This window comes from Alligator mississippiensis, chromosome 2 (assembly GCF_030867095.1).
Source record: "Alligator mississippiensis isolate rAllMis1 chromosome 2, rAllMis1, whole genome shotgun sequence".
Classification (NCBI taxonomy): Eukaryota; Metazoa; Chordata; order Crocodylia; family Alligatoridae; genus Alligator; species Alligator mississippiensis.
In genome coordinates, this window is record NC_081825.1 from 33,420,027 (window position 1) to 33,439,507 (window position 19,481).

At 37.5% G+C, this 19,481-nt stretch overlaps 1 protein-coding gene across 4 annotated transcripts in view; it reads right to left on the reverse strand.

The window, feature by feature from the left end:
* The window catches only part of TAPT1 (transmembrane anterior posterior transformation 1), an 89,044-nt gene that overhangs the window by 57,588 nt on the left and 11,975 nt on the right, over positions 1–19,481 (reverse strand). For 2 of the 4 annotated variants that reach the window (XM_019479919.2, XM_014607673.3), the window contains exon 3: positions 6,751–6,869. The exons of 1 other annotated variant lie outside the window; for it this stretch is intronic. In XM_019479919.2, the coding sequence (XP_019335464.1) occupies positions 6,751–6,869 (119 nt within the window). Of the gene's footprint in view, positions 1–2,412; positions 2,480–6,750; positions 6,870–19,481 lie in introns of those variants that run through there. One more of the 4 variants, XM_014607677.3, reaches the window with a different exon arrangement.

The window sequence follows — 19,481 nt, forward strand, 5'->3', positions numbered from 1 at the left end:
CAATTAAATTATAAGCAACTGAAATTTAAGTAAGCTGTTGCCTAGCATTTCTTACATGGCAATGAAATCTCTACTTTTGTAAAGACAACTTTCAATTCTGATTGAATATCATAGTTGCTGTAATTCTGACTGTAGTTTAGATATATTTTCTTATGCCAATTAAATAATTTTATTAAAAGTTAAAATATTTATTAATATATTCCCTGCATTAATACCTTAGATAAAATTGATTTTATTATAGAATGTTCTTATTTAAAGATTACTTGCTGCTGCATTTTGCCCAGCAGAGAGAGTGCTACAAACTAGTTAGTTTTGCAGTCTGGCTTATACATTAAATACTTTAGTGATAACAGTTGTAAAACTAAATGAAGAGTTTAGTTTAACTAAGAGTTTAGATTTTCTTTTGTTTTCCTACTCAGTATTAAATGCTGAGCATTCTGTGGTGAGTCAATTATTTATACATTACTTAACTAATATCATATATTTTATATTGCTGCCCTTTTTTTTTTAAAAAAAAAAAGGAGTTAATTTTGTTTTCACAAAGTTTCTCTTACGCATTTATATTAACATCAAGCCAGAAGTTTCAATTCTCATCCAGGTCACATTGATACAAAGAATGCCAATTCATTCAAATCTTTTAAAAACCTGAACACTATTTCACAAGACGAAGTGCCAACCTGCATGATATTTGGCACAAATAAGAACAATGGGAAGTGAAAAAGCTGTTTACTATAGAAAAAATTAAATAAAAACACTGAAAACAGTTTCTATGTTTATTACAAACATCAGACATATTTATGTTCATTTAATCCACATTTCATTAACTACACAATTTGAATTTATAACTGGGTTTGGTCCAATCTATTCAAAGAATTTATTCTTTCTTGTATAATAGCAGACGTAATTCTATAAAGGTTCTCGCAAAATTATTATTTAAAAGTTTACTTGGAGAAATAATTGTGTTTAGAAATAGTCGTATTTCAAGAAGTATAATCAGTTTTGCTTCTCCATTTTTACTGCTACTAAAGACATTCGTATGAAACTAGACTGTTAGACAAACTCCATAGCACATCTTTTTCCTCATCAGAAGTCTTGTACATCATAATTATATTTACATGAATGAACTGCGATTTAAAAGAGGATTGTGACTTTAAATGAGGTATGAACAAGTTAATATTTAAGATACCTTATTTTCAGAAGTCTCTCTAGCAATTAAAATGTCAAGGAAAACACCACCAGAATGAATCTGATGAAGAGGCATGGTTACCTACAAGAGGGAACCTGTCCAAATTTTTCGAAAGGTATCAGAGAATCTGGTAAAAATAATTTTCTAAAACTGTTCCTGATTTCACATTTAAGAAGCCTTAGAAATAAAATCTATTTTGACCAGCTTTAATACGGTTGATTAATGTCAGTGATTGCTAACAGACATCTACCACATGTAAAGATTTAAGACAAATGAAGGAAAAAATTTACCATTATCAAATTGCACTTTAAACAACAAAAGCTAGATGCACACAATACAACACAAAACCATGCTAAGAATTAAATAAAACCAACCTGATTCTTAGGCCTCTGTGAGGGCTGTCTCAAAATAAATGCAAAGTGAGACTTTATGTAAATTTTAGTAAAAAAAGCTGTCAGTTCATTAATTTACTTTTTAAAGAGAAAATTAACTATATTAAAAATTAGCAAATGAGTAGAGCATGTTTCAAAAGATGATTGTATTTTCTTATGCAGAGAAAGGTTTAAAAGTTTTCCAAATCTTCCCCTCCCAAAACCCAACAAAATTAGTCCTTAGATTTCACATGGTAAAACAGTCAGTTAAAAAAAAATATCAAGGGACTGAGGCTAATCTTCTGGTTACCAAAGGGACAAGTCGTATCATTCAATCGAGTAAAAAACAAACACAAACAAAAAAACCCCAACAAAAACAACCGCCTCCCCCCCAAATAACATCTCTTTGGCTGAAATACATCATGTTCAATATACAATTATGATGGTTTATGCAAGAGTTAGTTAGAATATTATATAACGTGAAGTAAAACTAGGCCGGATACAATCACCAATAATCAAAACTACATCAGGAGCTATGATTTTAAATGCTGGCCAAGTAGTGCACATACACTCAATATACAAAATAGTTAAAACCACCATATAGTCAATGGCCCCAGTAAATAAAGTGACATGAGAAAAATAAACCTATTCTACATAGCAAGAAATTAGTCTTAATGCGTTCCTGTACAGCGTCATGAATAATTGCGGGCATTGTATACAACGTGTCAAGTTTCTCTATACAGGAATGTTGTTTTATCTACCTATGCTGTCCAGCTGTACGCGTAATCAGTTCATTCACACACAAGATGTGAATTTGTCTGATAGCACGGAAGGAAAAAATCAGAATTTACTCACCATGGAGGAGTCCCTGTGACACCACATTCCATCCTATAAAGGAAGTGAAAGTGCTCTTCCCTTCGGTCTGATTTACAAGAAAGAAAGAGAAAGAGAAGGTTGTAATGTTGCTACACTACGAACTATTATGGAAAGAGGGACACCTGCTCCGAGACTAATATAGCACATACAGAACGAAACTGGGAATTTTTTTTTTAAGCGATAAATCAGAATACATTCTGCTAGAAAGAGACATGTGCTTTCTCACTGAACTTAATTAGACAATTAAGGATTTTTGTATATTAAACAGCTGAAACTAGTCCTTAGCAAAAAATAAGGCTTGGGACCAAGTCTGCAATGGGAACTGAAATTTACTTTTAACCAAGTCTGGCAATGTGAACAAAGGAATAAGATCTGTAAAAGAAAAGTGAGCAAGCTTTTTTTCCCCCGTAGAAAGCTCTCTGCTATAATTCTTTCCTTCAAGTAATGCAACAGATATACTTAAGGAAGAGACCAAAGCCCCGTGGTCTTTGATAAGGAGGATGGGGTATGTTACAGTTACTTTGAGGTGCATCTGTAGTAGAAGCAAGCTAAATTAGTCATAACTAGACAAAAATCTACTCGTTTTTCAGAGGAAATGAAACAGAGCAGTAAGATACCCTGTATGACAAGCATGTTTAGAGCAAGTCTGTTTATTTGCTCTCAAAAAAACAGAACAAGTTTCACTCTTCATGAAGCATTTCAAGGGCATGCTAGATGGACGTTAACATTTCCTATTTACATGTACGTATTGCCTAATTAAGTATTTTCTTGTCATTTTTTAAAGGCGTAGGTCAGTAGGAACAAGAAAGCCCTTCTTTCAAGAAAGAACAAAGATGCAACTTAAGCTGGTCCTTACTGATGTCATGACTAAATTAAAGGCTTCATTTTCTTTAGGGGCAAAGAGCACCCGATTTAGTATCCAAAATCTCTTGTAGAAAACAGGCAATTTTAAGGTTTCACTTTTATGACTCTTTGCACAATATTCTTGTGAGCGGTAGTGGTCTGCGCCATCTCTTTAAGGGACTGTAGCTATATTAGGTTAAAAGGTTAAGAAAAAAAAAATCAACATTTCTAGAAAATGCTTCTATATAAAGGCAGAAGATGCATTATGCCTGGAACAACTTATGTGTTGAGCCAGATCTTACTAGTCCTAAGTGTCAAAAAAAGTATTTTTTATTACAGAACTATTACAAGGAAACTGTCCTCAAGCAATGTAAATGTTTTAAAAGATGTTTCCAACAAATTCCTGGAAACCTTTACATTAAATGGTTTATGGTTCTAACACATGCTAAGCAGCTGAAGAATATCTTGGTTAATTATCCAGAGCTTAATTTATGATAAAGACTAGCAAAGAAGGATTTTTTTTTTGATTTATGGAAATAGGAAACATATATATAATGAAGTTATTTGAATTGTGTTAAAGGGTTGATTTACCAATTTTCCTCAACTTCCTGTGCAGTTTTGTCAAATATTTGGAGGAGATCACAGAAGATGTACATATGAAAGAAAGACCTAAGGAAGTTAAGCTTGTCAGGCCATCCAAACATGGAGGTTTGGAAAGTCCAGTAGTACCCCGAGTTTAACTATAAAAGAGATCAGAAAGACAGTTCACATTTTTCTTAATGACAAACGTGGATTGTTCTAGCAACACATGCTTTGTAGTTTAAGCAATTCTGAGCATCTCTGAAGGTACTGTACTGACAAATACACAGAACTGGAATTTTCTCAAAGAACCAAAATCTAGACCAAGGAAGTGAGTTGCAATGATGATTTGATCATTAAGTGTGAAAGAATTTGCATTCTCTACCAAATAAAGCAAGAATGTCAGACCTGAAGAAAGAGATAGAAATGAGATGGGAAACTTTTAAAATATGGTAAATCTTCCTGTCCATCTCAGCTAGCTTTAAGTGAATGAATGTTAAAAAAAACAGAAAAGAATACATGCAGTTCCTTTTTTCATTTAAAGTACCTCACAAAGTACCATGAATAGGGATTAGATTGACACACAAAAATCAGACTTTTATTCCTTCAAAAATAGAGCAATATAATCCTTTTCTATTTTAGAAAGAGCATTAAAAGTTGCAAGGAAAAAATAAGAGTAAAAGGGACACAGAATGTTAGCCAATCTCTTTACCAAGTTCTCAGTGAAAAAGAAGGGAGGAGCACTTTTATTTACTACACAGAATGGAATATGATGTTACAGCTATAAGGAAGTCAATTTATTTGAAATAAGGGTGAGAGAACCCACTTGAGTTTGAGGAAGAGAAAGTTAAAGATATCAAGTCATCTGCTTCGTAATCAATAACTTTAGTAACTGTAGATGTGTTTCACATACCTGAATGTTATTTAGATACAAAACATAGCCTGGTAGTTTTTAAAATGAAAGCCCAAATCTTATTTTTTGCTATAGCAAACTGAACTAGTGTACTTAAGTATCAAACATTTGTAAAACAGAACTATGAATGTCTAGAAACAAACTTACTGTACAATTACAGATAAAGTTACAGTGTATAGTAAACTTTAGTTAAGCGTGAACTAATTTAAAACATCCATGAATTAGACAAAGCACGAGACAGTGAACTATTGAGGCATACACGGTATTAGCAATCTTTTCTAATGAAGAGTCTACCTAAATGCATTTGGACCTATGTTTTAAGTGAGGTTGATTGGGAAAGTGTTTGCACATAACTGAACTTTTTTACTGAAAGGATCCACTCCTTCAAGGATAGTGAAAATCAAAGCTGCTGACATAAGTAATGAAAACAAAAAGTTTTCCTCCTACTTACTTCCTTTAGTCCCAAAAAGCCAACAGTTAATTTTAGCAGAATAAGGTGGATTCTACTGACTCATACAGATAATAGTTAAAATTTACAAAAATTTGGACCTTGGCCACATTTCTACAACCTTACTGAAGGCAATGGAGTTGTTAAGGTGTAAAAATAGTTGTCTGTCTGTTATGTTTTTATTCCAGATTATGACAAACAAATAGAAAAATGTGTTTTCAAACTACACTGAACCTGCAAGTCCAGCAGTAAGGTGTGAATTGAATAGAAGAGTCAATAAGAATAAATCTTCACAATGCCATTTTAAGCCACTTGAGAGTTTAACTACATTTTAATAACATCACTACAAGGTTTATATTTTAAAATGTAATTTAATTGGTAATAAAAAATAAAATTGATACTTTGCTGTACATGGCGATAAAATCCATATCTGCATTATGAAAACTTTCCTAGGTTGAAGCTTGAATTTAAGGAGAAAGATAAGATGTTGAAGGCTGCCATCTAGTGATCATTTTAATAGTTTTAAAATTATCTCCAAATAGCCACACAAAATTTCAATGTGTATAAAGGATGCTTCAAAAGCTATGGCTTTTTTGTGAAATAATAAAGCTAATTTTATTTTGTTCAGAAGATTGGTTCTAAAATAAAATACTTCAAATAATGTGTTTTGTAAAACACTACATGCATGTATTACAACTGTAAATTGCCCACAATTATCAGGTTGAAGTACAGCTTGTGGAGCCACAATCCAATTAGCTTCACACCCCTATTTATCCAAATAAAATTCAGCATGGGTACCAGCCCTGGAAATACTCACCAATCATATACAGTATATTCCAAATCTTGTATAAAGCCTAACTAGAGATAGATCCCTTTTCAGAATAAGATTAATAGCTTTCTAAAACTTTTAATACTGATCTGACCTAACAGCCTTGGAGTGAAAGCCTGTATATTCATTACCAATCCCACAAAAGCCAGTTCCTTAAAAATCCCATTAATGAACTACCACTCCATTTCCTTAAATAAATATTATACATCTTATATTGCTACCCTTTTTAAAAAAAGGGTTAATTTTGTTTTCACAAAATTTCTCTTAAGCATGTATATTAACATAAAGACACAGGTCTCAATTCTCATCCAGGTCACGTTGATACAAAGAGTGCCAGTTCATTCAGACCTTTAAAAACCTGGACACTTTCACAAGAAAGATAGTTTAACAGAATAAAACCCAGATATAAGGCGGTCTGCTGTGACTTTTACTCGTCTCAATGTACTTAAGAATAATTATGAACTGGATATAATACAGTCAGTGAAACAAACCAATTGAATGGATAGCATACCTAGTATCACTTCCCTGTGTTTTTGGGGGGTAAGAAAGAAACTCTTTTACAGTTCTTGAATTAATAATGGGCTCCAAAAGTCTAAGACTGAGGGACATAAAATTAAACAAACTAATTACAAAAACTTAACTATTAGCATTCTTTAAAAACTAACCATATTTTCTTTAGAAAAAACAAAAACAAAACCTACTTACCGTAAGCCATAGCAAGGCAGAGTGATGAACCGGAACATTGCCAAAAAAACTCTCAGAGGAAGCAGGGTGAACACATAGAGAAAAGCATCCAGGCACAAAAAGATTCCAAAAAACATCAGCTGGACCATAAAAGAACAGAACAGGTATAAACATGTCAGTCCTTTTTAAGCAACTTTTCATTCCGTCATAGGTTCACATAAGACCTTGATTAATCAAAACTATATACAGTTATAGTTATGCTCACTTATACTTCTTTAGCTTGCTGAACTGTAACAAACAACATGCTGAGCGCTTGGAAGTCTGTTCAGGATAAATTCTGCTCTGTGAGGCCCAAAGAGCAGAAACTTTGGAGACATGCACAGCTCTGAGGTCAATTTTTAATCAGTAGATGAAGCGTCCATGGATGTGGCTGCAGATCACCTGTTCCAATTCTCCAGTCAGGTTACACAAGTTGACGTTTAAAATAAAGAGCCACCTTTTGCACCCCTTTTAAAGATACTCTTCTTCATCTATAAAATTGGATTTCCTTTCCTTACAAAAATCTACACCTTTACACGATGAAAGGGTTTTAAATAGTTTTCCACTGGATTTCTCCAGACCATATGCAAGGATCCAAAAATGTTACAGGGTGTGGGAGTGTTCGAAGTTATTTTCAATTTCAGGACACTAACACACATATACTGGGTTAGCAAGTTAGCATTTCATATGATTAGATTTGCAAGATATCTTTCATTATAGCTAAGGTACCAAGTCCTCTATCATAATTAGACTGGAACTAGACTGTTAGGAAGGCAGCCTGAAAATTTTGTGACAAATTGGAGTTATTTATTTCCAAATTCACTATAACACTGACTTTTTCAATTCAGCTAATCTGCACAGTCTCTCTTAGATTACTGGATATTTTATACAGATATTAAATTATATACAGATCTTTGAGCTGACACTGCATACTTGTACTACAGTTGTTGTCAAGGCAAAAGCTAAAGGTCCTCACAGATGAGCAAGGAACCAGAACAGCTTGTGGGAATGCAAAATAAACGCATTGTGTAAAGTGCTGAACACCCAGCTCCCCCTTTTGCAGGCACTATTAAACAAATGAGATTAGCACTTGAGTAGAAAGGTCAAATTGTCATGCATCTTCTAAGCACTGCAATTTTAAGACACCTGACAGTTTGAGAAGCTTCCCACCCCCCCTTTCAAAAAACCCTACTCCTTCAGTATAGTAGCTACAAATTAATACATATGTTATACCTTACTAGTAATTAAATAACTACTAATTCATGCAGGAGACAGCGAGATTGTATTTTGGTTTTCTCCCTTTAGTTGGTTCGTTTCACCTCTTCACAATTCCCACTTGGAAGAAGCAAGCTTTGACCGTAGCATGACAAAGATAAGCTGCCACTTGATCTGCATGTGCTGTGCAAGGCTTGAGGCACACAGCTGGCAAGAGGCTAAGCAGACCCTCTCTTCTCTCTTTCAAAAAGCACAAAATCTGATTCCAAAGGTTTTAAGAGCTCTAGCCAAATTATACTGCAGCATCACTAACAGAATTGTGCCAAACCTTCTCTTGTTTTGTTGTGAATACAAACCTTTGATTTTACATTAAAAAAAATGTGCCAAACCTTACACAAGAAGGCATGCAATATAAAGAAGCCTAGTTTTCTCCCTTTGACTGAGGATATCTACTAAAAATAGCTAACTTAAGGCTTTAGCATACAGGATTTATATTAAAGAAAGGCGGGCCCCTGGAACACATTAAATTAAAGGTGCAAAAGCATCTGATCTCAAATCCTAACAATCACACATCCTAGCATATGTACAGGACAGGACATGCAATTCTGCCAGTTCAACTTCCCAGCACATATGGAGTCCTCCACCTGCAACTGCACATTGAAAGCGTGCATGGTGCAGGCCAGTGTGGGGTTGTCAGGTGCCCCAGTTCTTAAGTGCTAGAGAGAGGAACTCAGTCAACACTCTTCATGTGGCAAGTTTGAAGCTGTGCACAAGCAAGTGGACCCCTGGTAATCCACAGCCCAATTCGAGACTACAAGCTGCCCTGATCTCCAAGACAGATGCGCAGTTGTCAAACAGAGGAAACAATCAGCTCCCCCTGCCCAGCACTTGCAACCCCCTGGACAACCCCAGCCTGGTTCAAGACCCTGGGGTACCCTGATCCCTATGCCAACAATCAGATGAAGACTGTTGGCATGGGAATGCAGAACATCAAAGGCCTGATTTAAGGCCAGCCACAAAGATGTTCTACGTTATATGTGGAGTATCTTTGTGGTTGGTTTGCCATGTTATGGGGTTGTAAATTGGCTAAACATGTGGTGTGTTGCCATTTATGGCATGATTAACATGTTAATTGTGCCATTAATGTCTGCCAGGGGCCTAACACATAATCCTGTACCCAATTCAGGAACACAGGAGCACTTAGGACTAACCTGCCTCATCAGTTTACTATTACTATTGGAAAGTAAGAATCACCCAAATAAAGACAAGAAGAAATAGGAGCAAAAGCAGAAGCATTGGATCTATTCAATGGGGAATGAGGACCCAAGAAAGCAGAATAAAGGGCAGAATTCCAGAGTCATTCTTGCTATCCAGCACCTACATAGTACTCCTATGCTTTTTCATCAACCTTGAGGGGCTATAGTTAGGGCTCTACCCAAATCGAGGAAGCAGGCAGCCGATTTCGCAGGCAGATCAGAGGTCCAGCCACCATATTCACGCATTTATCATGACAGCCGCCCCCCCCCCCCAACTCCCACCCCTGATTAGTTGACAAGTGTGTTAGTCATATGGCCCCTGCACCTCACCACTGACTGGCCATGAGGGCTATTATTCATGCAGCCCCAGCCCTCACCGATAATTGGTGGAGGTGGACAGGGCTGTACAATAGGCAGCCTTCTTAGTCAATCAGTGGCAAGGGGCAGGGGCAGCAGCCATCGTGGCTGCTCTCCTTTGTGCCAGCAGCTCCCCTCCCCTCTTCACAGACTGTGTAGCCAGCCACAGAGACCATGAAAACTGCTGGCTCTCACTGAGGCACTAACAACTTACTTTTTACTAAGTCCCTGCCTCCCCCCACAGATTTTATGTACATATTTCACCAACAATGCCAGATTTCGTGATTTTTGCAAAATTGCTATAGGTCCATAGCTATAGAGCTCAGATATATTGAAGCCATAAGCCAACATGGAAAAAAAAAAAACACGGAATACTCCAGAGAAGGTTCAAGGGACAACCACACTGTTGCAATTCCCAACTTTCATCCTGAAAACTACAACAGGGGTGACTTCTCACCTAGGCATTCTGGGATGCATGATGCACCTTGATGACCAAGCTTTTGTATCATTCTTTGGATAGTCTGGTATATTAAATAAATCCTCTGGATAACGGGCCTTCAGCAATTGCTTCAGAATTTTATGTGAGAGTGGACACAGGGGCTCAGATGTGCGGCAGCTGAGTAGGTGAAGGTGCAAGAAACTGGGAGAAATTAGGAAAATACTATATTGAAGGGGGAGGGGGGAAAAAAAAGAAAAACCAAAAAGACAGTTTAAGAAATGAAGCACCATAAACTAAAACAGGAAGTCCATTTTATTTTTTTTTAAATTGCACATCATGTAGTAACAGGTATTTCCACAGTGACTTGCAGGTTTAATTCATGGGTTAGTGTTAGAATTCCAGAAATGGGATAACCCAGGAAGATGCCTCAGCTCTTTGTAACTGTTAGCCCTGTAGTAAATTATCTATACACCAACTCAAAAACTAAAATGTGATTACACCTTTCTGTTGCTAAGCAACAGAGTATTACAGCTAAATATGTTTATCACTAAAATGCCTCAAAAATAAGTTATCCTGATAAAGTGCAACACCATTAACAGCACTAATTTATATATTTTTGATATATAATATATATACACAATTATATTCTGAAGTCAGACAGAAGGCAGGGCACAAGTTAGTCTCTAAGATGCCACCCTGCCCTGCCTCTTTATAATTATATTCTAATACACAGCTAAGATGTACAAACAGACAGGGATTAGAAGAATAGGGATATTGCAGCTTCTCTCACACTGATGCACCTTTTACACTGGACATTTTCCAATGTTTTATTTAAGAAATATACACTATACAATTCACTTCTGTATGTACATTTATATTTTCAAAGGCATTCTCCAAAATAAAAAACGTACAGTGTTTAATTTTAAATGCAACAGACCAACTGAATCTTCAATTTCACAGCAGTTTGGCCTACGACTTCTATATCTGCTCTTGGATAGTAACAGGCCAGTTGGAACAGACTAGTAAGCTAATATTACAAATCCATTTCATTAGTATTCAGAATAATTTCTTGAATAAGAGAACAGTTCCACTTCTTCTAAATGGTACCAATTCTTTTCTCTAAATGAATTAAACCAGAATTCCATTTAATTGAGACAGTTGTACTAGTCCTGTTCACTCAAATCCTTCCATTATTTTTAAAGTTTACCAATGCCCTTTAGTTATTTTTCCTTTTACAGGTCATGCTTCCAGGGACTGTCAGCTCAACAATTATGGATTCAAAATTATCTAGGGATTTACCTTAAAACTAGCACTCACTGACTTATACCCAAACCAGAACTTTGGAAAACTAATTTTTTTCCCTGTGCCCTTCCAACAGACAATACTTTGCCCCTCACAAACACTGAGTAAAGTATAAAACCATGAAAAGATTATTATAGGAAAAGAAATACAGGACTGATTTGGGAAAATAGCAATCACCAATGGTAGTGTTAGAGTGACGTAATAGCCATGATGGTCCAGGGCTTACGCAAGGATTTTTTTAGGATGACATTTCAAATGAAATGTTTTCTTCAACAGGTCACCAAATTATTTTTAAACAAATACTAAGTAAACACAGAGTGCTTGGCACTGCAGTCTTTTGCCTTCATTATCCAACCACTCCCTAATGTTAACATCCACTGGATAGATCTCTTTGATACCTCGTTTCCCTACTTTTCTTTCTTACCGTACCTTCCTCAGTTTGTTAGTGATTACCAGAGCCAAGAGTCCCAGACCCATTTCCAGGCCCTAGGGAAGTGAATTTAGGTCCTGGGGTGCTATATAATCCTCTTAAGGATCCAATGGGGTATGATGCAGTATTAGCACCAGTACATGTGGAAACACCTACATATGGGAAGGGTCAGATTTCCTACCTCCCCACCACTGCTTTCACTGCCATTTGCCTACCCTTCCTGTCACTATGGTCAGGGGTACAAATTTAAGATGATTTCAAAATAATCAGATTATATTAATAGAAAATTATTATTTCTTAAATTATAATAAATTATACATGTATAAGTTTCCCATGTATAGAAGCTACTCATTGGGTGGTTGTTTTAAATTCCAAGTTACCTTGGATTTAAGTAAATATGGTATATTTCTGATGTTAAAAAAAATGAACAAAACTGAAGGTATTTTCCAGAGGGGTGCCTGGAGTCTAAGAAGGTTGAGAACCACTAGCATCAAAGGAAGCCATAGCTTTCTTCTCAAGTTCAGATTTTTTCCTTTCAGCTTTCATGACATCTTCCTAGACTGATTTTTTTCCTGTCAAAAACTGACAGTTCTCCAAAGCAATCTGATGTTGAAGAGTTGATGGAAAACTTGTACAGGAACTAACACTACCATCAAATACATTTTAGTGAAAACAGCACTTACAGACTCACTTTTCAAGTTTACTCAAATGTTCAGCTTCAATCCATTATTAAGCTACTACATCAATCCATTAAGTTACCTGGGAAAGGAACTATTTTTAATTTTGTGTATGGTGCCTAGCACAACAGAGCCACAGCACCTCATTTTAGTCTCCAAGCACTACCACAGCACAAATTATTGAGATATTTAATTTTAAATCAAAAATGTGTTTTCAGCACTTAGAATGAGTATTAATCCTTTCCATCTTGATTCTGAATCTGACAAGAAATTACTTGATTACTTCATTGCGTTTAATTACTTGTTTTCAACAATCACTATGGAACACGCAATGTAAAAAAACCTGATGCTATAAATACTGAAAAATAAAGGAGCTGCTCATATGAGATGCCCTGTCAATCTTCTGAAGGTTCCAAATCTAGCTGGCAAATCCCATGATTTCACCAGGAGTCATCTCTCTCTAAATCATTAATGATTTCATCTTCTCTCTCCCCATCCCAGTTTTCAGATGGCAAATTACAGCACCACTGGGTAAAACAAGAACTCTGATGATCCATCATAGTCTTTTTAATGTTATTTCCACTGCTACCCCAAAGTTAAATCTTACTGTTTCTGATGCATTATACACTCATTTGCCTACTTCCAGGTGATAGTATTCAAAGCCTGAAAGTCTTGATGCAACCTACTAAATGTAAATTAGAAAAAAAAAAACCCAAACCTTTTCTTTGCAACCTTGTAGGAGAGCCACTCTGGCAGCCATATGATGAAGGAATGAACTTCCCAACACAATGTTATTTCATTTTGCTTTAGAAGTCTTTTCTATTACTATCCTTAGAGGATAATTTGCAGTAGTACTTGTAATGAGGCCTGTTTATATTCTACTGCAACTCACTGCTAATGGTAAGAAAACTTATATTTTACTTGAGGTAACTGAGTTTAGACATGGCAAATAAGGGATTACTAATGGATCTTCAGAGAGGCAAACCAAACTGAGTTCAAAAGGTGTGAGAGTCAGAAATAAAGGAAGAAACACATCATCTACGGATAGTGGTCACCTACACAAAACACTGAAAGGCAACGTTGACATAAGAATGGCTAAAAAGAGCTGAAGGAGGCTAGATTTCAGGTAAAATAAAGCAATAATAGCACAACAGTTCAAAAAAACTAGTCATGTTATGAATGCTTCTAACAAAATGGCATTACCACAGAAATAGACTAGTTAAAATTTGTTTTTATAAAAGCTAAACCTATCAAAGCACAGTAAGACCTAAGTACCGATTAACAGTAAAATGAAACGTACACACTGAATCAAATGGTGAACAAATGCATAGTGAAGAAGCTAACCCTGCTTTTGCCAGCTCAACCCTTTGAGGAAGAATTTCAGACTTAACAGGGGTTCTGAAGTTCTTACTTTCCTCCTTAAATTGAGGAAAACCTTGAAAACAGTTCTACCCCTTAGTCAACAAAAGAATCACCTTAAAGTCACAAAGCACAGATGCTGACTCTAGTAACAGAAGTTTTACTGCTTTTATTATCTCTGCAGAACCACTGACACCATAGACAAATGAATTAAACTATGAAGTTACTTATTTTTTTCTTTTTCAGTGACAGACAAATTCTGTCTCCACAGAGATCCCTGTGAAGGACATTATGGCAAGTTTAACACCATACAATACATAAAAGGCAAACACCCTGAAGATGGAAATTTTACCAACTCAGAGAGCAGCATTTTCTGCCAATACTTCTGTAACAATCCATGTTTCTAGTTCTCTCAAAACAGCAGTTCTCCTACTCACCTCTTCTCAAAGTAAAGAGGTGGTGTGAAACAGTAAGGGATTGATTCTCTCAGATCATTTGCTATAACCACATAAATATTATCTGCAAACCTATTATAACAATATTCCACTTCCCACTCATCAAGGAAGCAAAATGATTATTTCTAGAATGGGGTTGAGCCACTAGCAGATGGAAGGTGTCAGGAAATTAAGATTGTTCTGTTTCTAAATCTTGACACCAACAGAAGGATGACATTTTCTCCTATCACCCTCTACTCCTATTTTCTGTTGCAATTCCTTCTCACAGGTTTATTTGTTTCTGCAGAAGTATCTTCTGAGTTAATCCTTCAAATCCCCTCATTATCATAAAAAGGTGGGTTCATTTAGAAAGGACTTTTTTGTGCATATTTCTATTTTTCCTAGTCAGAATTATTTCTACCTAACTGCAGCATGAAGCCAACTCTTTTTCCAATGTTGCTAAGCACACTCTTCAACTCTGATCAATATTGCCACACTTTTCAGCTCAGCTCTGAACACTGTTCTGTTCAGAACCAGCTAGACTATCCCCCCCCAGGTGCCCAAACAGGTTTGTAGAGCTAATGATTCTGCTTTAAACTGAACATTTTTATAGAAATGCCAACTCATGCAGCTTGAGAAACACAGGGCAAAGTTTGGCCCCAACAATACAACAGTAGTTTTTATCCAGTTGCTTGCACATTTTATGGCAACTGGTTTGGCAAAGTTCTTACAATGAATATTACACACCCCTTGTTAACAAAGTCTGCAGCCCATTGATGCTTCCCGTCTGTTTATACAACTGAAGAGACTTCCACTTCCCCTTTTGGAAGACTATATTTTATGAGCCAAAATGCATTTGAAATTGTTTTCTGATAACAGTTTTTGCTCTCTTATTCTTGTGTCCCCGCTCTACTAGATTACTTTTTTCCTTTAATGTACCGTCACTAATTTTTCAAACTATTACACAGTCCCAGAATCATAGAAAGATAGGGCTAAAAGGGACCTCAGGAGGTCATCTAGCCCAACCCCTGCTCAAAGCAGGATCACCCCCAAGTAGATCATCCCACCCACGGCTTTGTCCAGCCAGGTCTTAAAAACCTCCAAGGATGGAGATTCCATCAACTCACTGGATAACCTGTTCCAGTGCCTTACTGTCCTCCTAGTGAGAAAGTTTTTCACAATATCTAGACCTAAACTTCTGTTGCTGCAACTTGAGAGCACTGCTCCTTGTTAAGTTATCTGCCACCATGGAGAAACAGTTCATCCTCTTTGGAACCACCCTTCAACTAGTTGAAGGCTGTTATTAAATCCCCCCCACGCAGCCTTGTATTCTCCAGATTCAATAATCCCAGTTCCCTCAGCCTCTCCTCATAAATCGTGTTCCCCAGCCCCCTAACCATTTTCACTGCCCTCCACTGGACTCTCTCCAATTTGCCCACATCCTTTCTGTAGGTGGGGAGGTGGGGGGCAAAAGCAGACAGTCTTCTCTTCCCCAGGCTAAATAACCCTAGTTCTTTCAGCCTTTCCTCCAAATCCTCTAATCATTTTTGTTGCCCTGTGCTTGACTCTTTCTAAACTGTTCACATTTTTCTTAAAGAATGGGGCCCAAAAACACACACAGTACTCCAGGTGAGACCTCACCAGTGCTGAATATAGTGGAAGAATCGCTTCCCTTAATTTGCAAGCGACACTCCTGTTAATACAACCCAAAATGCTGCCGGCCTTTTTTACAGCAAAAGAAGCTGTTGGTTTATAGCCAGCTTATGATACATCATAACCCCCAGGTCCTTCTCTGCAGTACTGCAGCCTAGCCAGTCTGTATTTGTCCATGCATGCAGTTATTCCGCCCAAAGTGCAGGACTTTGCATTTGTTATCACTGAATTTTATCTGGTTGACTGTGGACCATTTCTCCAGTTGATCAGGTCATTCTGGATATTAGCCCTGCCCTCCAGAGAATCTGCAATTCCACCCAACTTGGTGTCATTTGCATATTTTCTAAGTGTGCAGTCAATCCCATCATCCAAATAGTTAATGAAGATGTTGAATAATACCAGACTCAGAAAAGACCCCTGCAGAAGCCCACTTGATACTTCCTGCTAGCCAGACATTGAGCCATTGAGGACTACTCGCCAAGTATGATGATCTAACCCATTTTGTATCCACCTTACAATACTTCCATCTAGTCTGCATTTCCTTAGCCTGCTAATGACAATGTAGTGGGAGACAGTGTCAAAAACCTTATTAAAGCAGGGTGGATAACAACCAACAATTAAAAAATAAATAAATAAATAAATACATTTAAAAAATCAGATTTTATCATTTAAATCAGATTTGTTTTATTTAATCGGGTTTTTAAAAACATTTTTGTAAAGATGCTCTTTTTTTTTTTTTTTTTTTAATAAACCTATATAGTTTTAATTTAAGATATGTTAAAACTCAAAGATATCATCACGGAATAGGGATTATTACTTCTAATCATATACTGTTTGAGACAATATATTCATGTAACCTTTTTAGAAACGTTTTATAAATAGGTCACAAGAAGCTATGGACTATATTAGGGGCCCAATTTTATAGGGTTCCCAGAGGCTCCTCTATAGATTAGTAAAGATTAAAGAAAATGACTCTACCCAATGGGATTCAGTGCTCAGCCTAGAAGATCCCATTAAGCATCTCTGTGATGCTTTGTTTTAGTTCTCAAACTGCGGATTTCTCTCTCTCTCTCAAGAGAGATAACATCCTTGTTAAAAGCAGTATATGGAGATGAGAAATAACAGACCTGACTATGTACCCATCAACCCCATTGTCTCTCTACAAATTACGCATACACAGAGCGAAGCCTCTCTCTAGAAGTGCAAAGTTTCAAGAAGTTAAATAAACAGAGGATTGTTGAAGGTGGAGTAGATTTGGGCAAGGAGGAGTCTGGAGATAAGTGCAAGGAGGAGGGGGCAGAAGAAACAAAAAGAGAAATATTTTGAGCAGAATTTGGTTGAAATTGCAAAATACTTCCATAAGAACCACTGTGCAGCAGCTGCTCTGAAGAAAGCAAGAGGAACCAAACTAACTCTCACACAAGACGTATGATGGAACTCAGTAGTGGACTGTTTTGAGCGATATATTGAGAACTGACCTAATCTGATGACAATTTGTGAACAAAATTGTGACAAAAATAGATGGAACTGTCATAGCCAAAGTTTTCAACATTGGGCTAAAGAGTAATGTAGAACATATGCTGGCTATCCTGCAGCCTATTTCTGTAGCCCTGAAAAAAGCTTCTATCAAACAAGAATGCACTTTTTGTAGAAAACAATGATTAAACTGAGGCTTCCTGACCAGTGATTTAAATCATATCCACCCTGTACTAAAGTCAAGGTATACCACGTCTACTGCTTTGGCCTCCTCATCCATAGACCCTGTCACCTGAACACAGAAGGAAATCAGAGCAGTCAGACATGACTTACTCTTGGTGAATCCATGCTGGCTGTTCCTGATCATGTCACTATTTGCAGTTACTAACATGGTCCTGACATGTCATTATTTGCAATGTTTCTCTTTAATAACTTTACCAGTCACCATCAGTATTATAGCCCTGGTTTAGGTATACATTAAGTACCTACTTAATTGTAAGCATGCAAGTACTCCAACTGAAGCAAATGTCTCCACCTGCAGGTTAAATATTGGCAAGTGGGCTTAATAAAGTTAACAAATGGGCCTCAAAATGCTTCCCAGATTTCTTCACCCTTCTTGCTATTTCAGATTCTGTTTCCTAGATATACTCTCTTGAGACTTTCTGGGCTCAACATCTCATTTTCTCTCCATGTTTCTATCCACAGTAAGGCCCAGTGTATTAGTTTGGTACGTGCCAGAGTGGGGGCAAAATACAGCCTGTGAGGATAAACTGGCAGACCAGATATAACTATCTGCCACTGTCGAGTGCCTGAGGAGGGAGGGCTGCGCCACATGCCACTCTGGTCTGCCTCAGCCAAGGCTGGGCTGGACCGGGCAGCACGCAGACTCCTATGCCCCTCCCCCCCTGCCCCGCATCCATCCTCCCTCCCACCGCCTGGCTTCCTGTTGGAACTGAATAGTCCTGGCACTGCGGCTACTGGAAGTCAAGCCCACTCAGGACTGGGCACCATGTAGTGCACTGGGGAACCATTCTGCCCACCTGCTACTATGAGAAGCTGCCACTGCAGTGCCATTGGGAGGTGAGCGTGCTGGCCATAGAGGGGCTAAGACCAGGGTAGCTGCCCCCAACTTTTCCAGTGCAACATGGCAGTAGCAGCTCATTGCAGCAGGTGGGTGGGATGGATACTCAACACACTGCATTGCATCCCATCCCATGCAGACCTAACTGCTAGCAGCCGCCATGCCAGGACTGTGCAGCACCAACAGGAAGTTGAGCAGGGGAGAGGGATGTGGTGGGGTGTAGGAGTCTGTGTGCTGCACAGCCTGGCCTGGCCCTGGCTGTGGCAGAGCAGAGCAGAACAGCATGCAGCCCTCCCTCCTCAGGCTCATGGCAGTGGCTGGCAGGCCAGATAGGATCAATTGGTATTTGTCCCCACACCCCCCACCCCAACAGCTGACCAAACCTTAAGTGGCCCTTCAGCCCAGAGAACTGCCCAACCTTGGTCTATACCAATGCTCACCAACTTCAAATTCTGAGATTATACTAAATATATATTCTTGTTACTCCTTCTAAATCTAATGCACATTCAGCATGTCACTGGATATTTCTAAATTGAAAAATAAAAATCTAGTTTCTCACGATCATCCACTGTTTACAATCTCTCTGCCAGTTTTCTGTTTGACAAATGTGTGGATCCACAACAATCTGGACTTTTCTAGCAAAACTTAAATTCATCCTATTATCCCCCTATTTCAGAGATATATTTATCCATTTTTTAACTATATGCGTGTGGAACAACAAGCAATACGCAGTGGTCCATCTGCTTTCAAATTAGAGATTGTACTTTGATTTACTGGGGCCTGGTTCATATTACAAAGTTTTGCCAATGCAGCTATGCTAGCTAGTAGTGAAAGAAGATAACAAGCCCTAGATGAGATACCATATTCTCTCACATACAACATGATCCAAATAAGACATGCCTCTTTTTGAAATGCAGAATGAAGAGGAAAACACAAAAAAACCTTCCTTGAAAATACTGGTAAGTACCATATTTTCCTGGGAAAGTATAAACAGCAGCATCAGATTGGGGGGGAGGAAGAGGAGTGGTAACAAA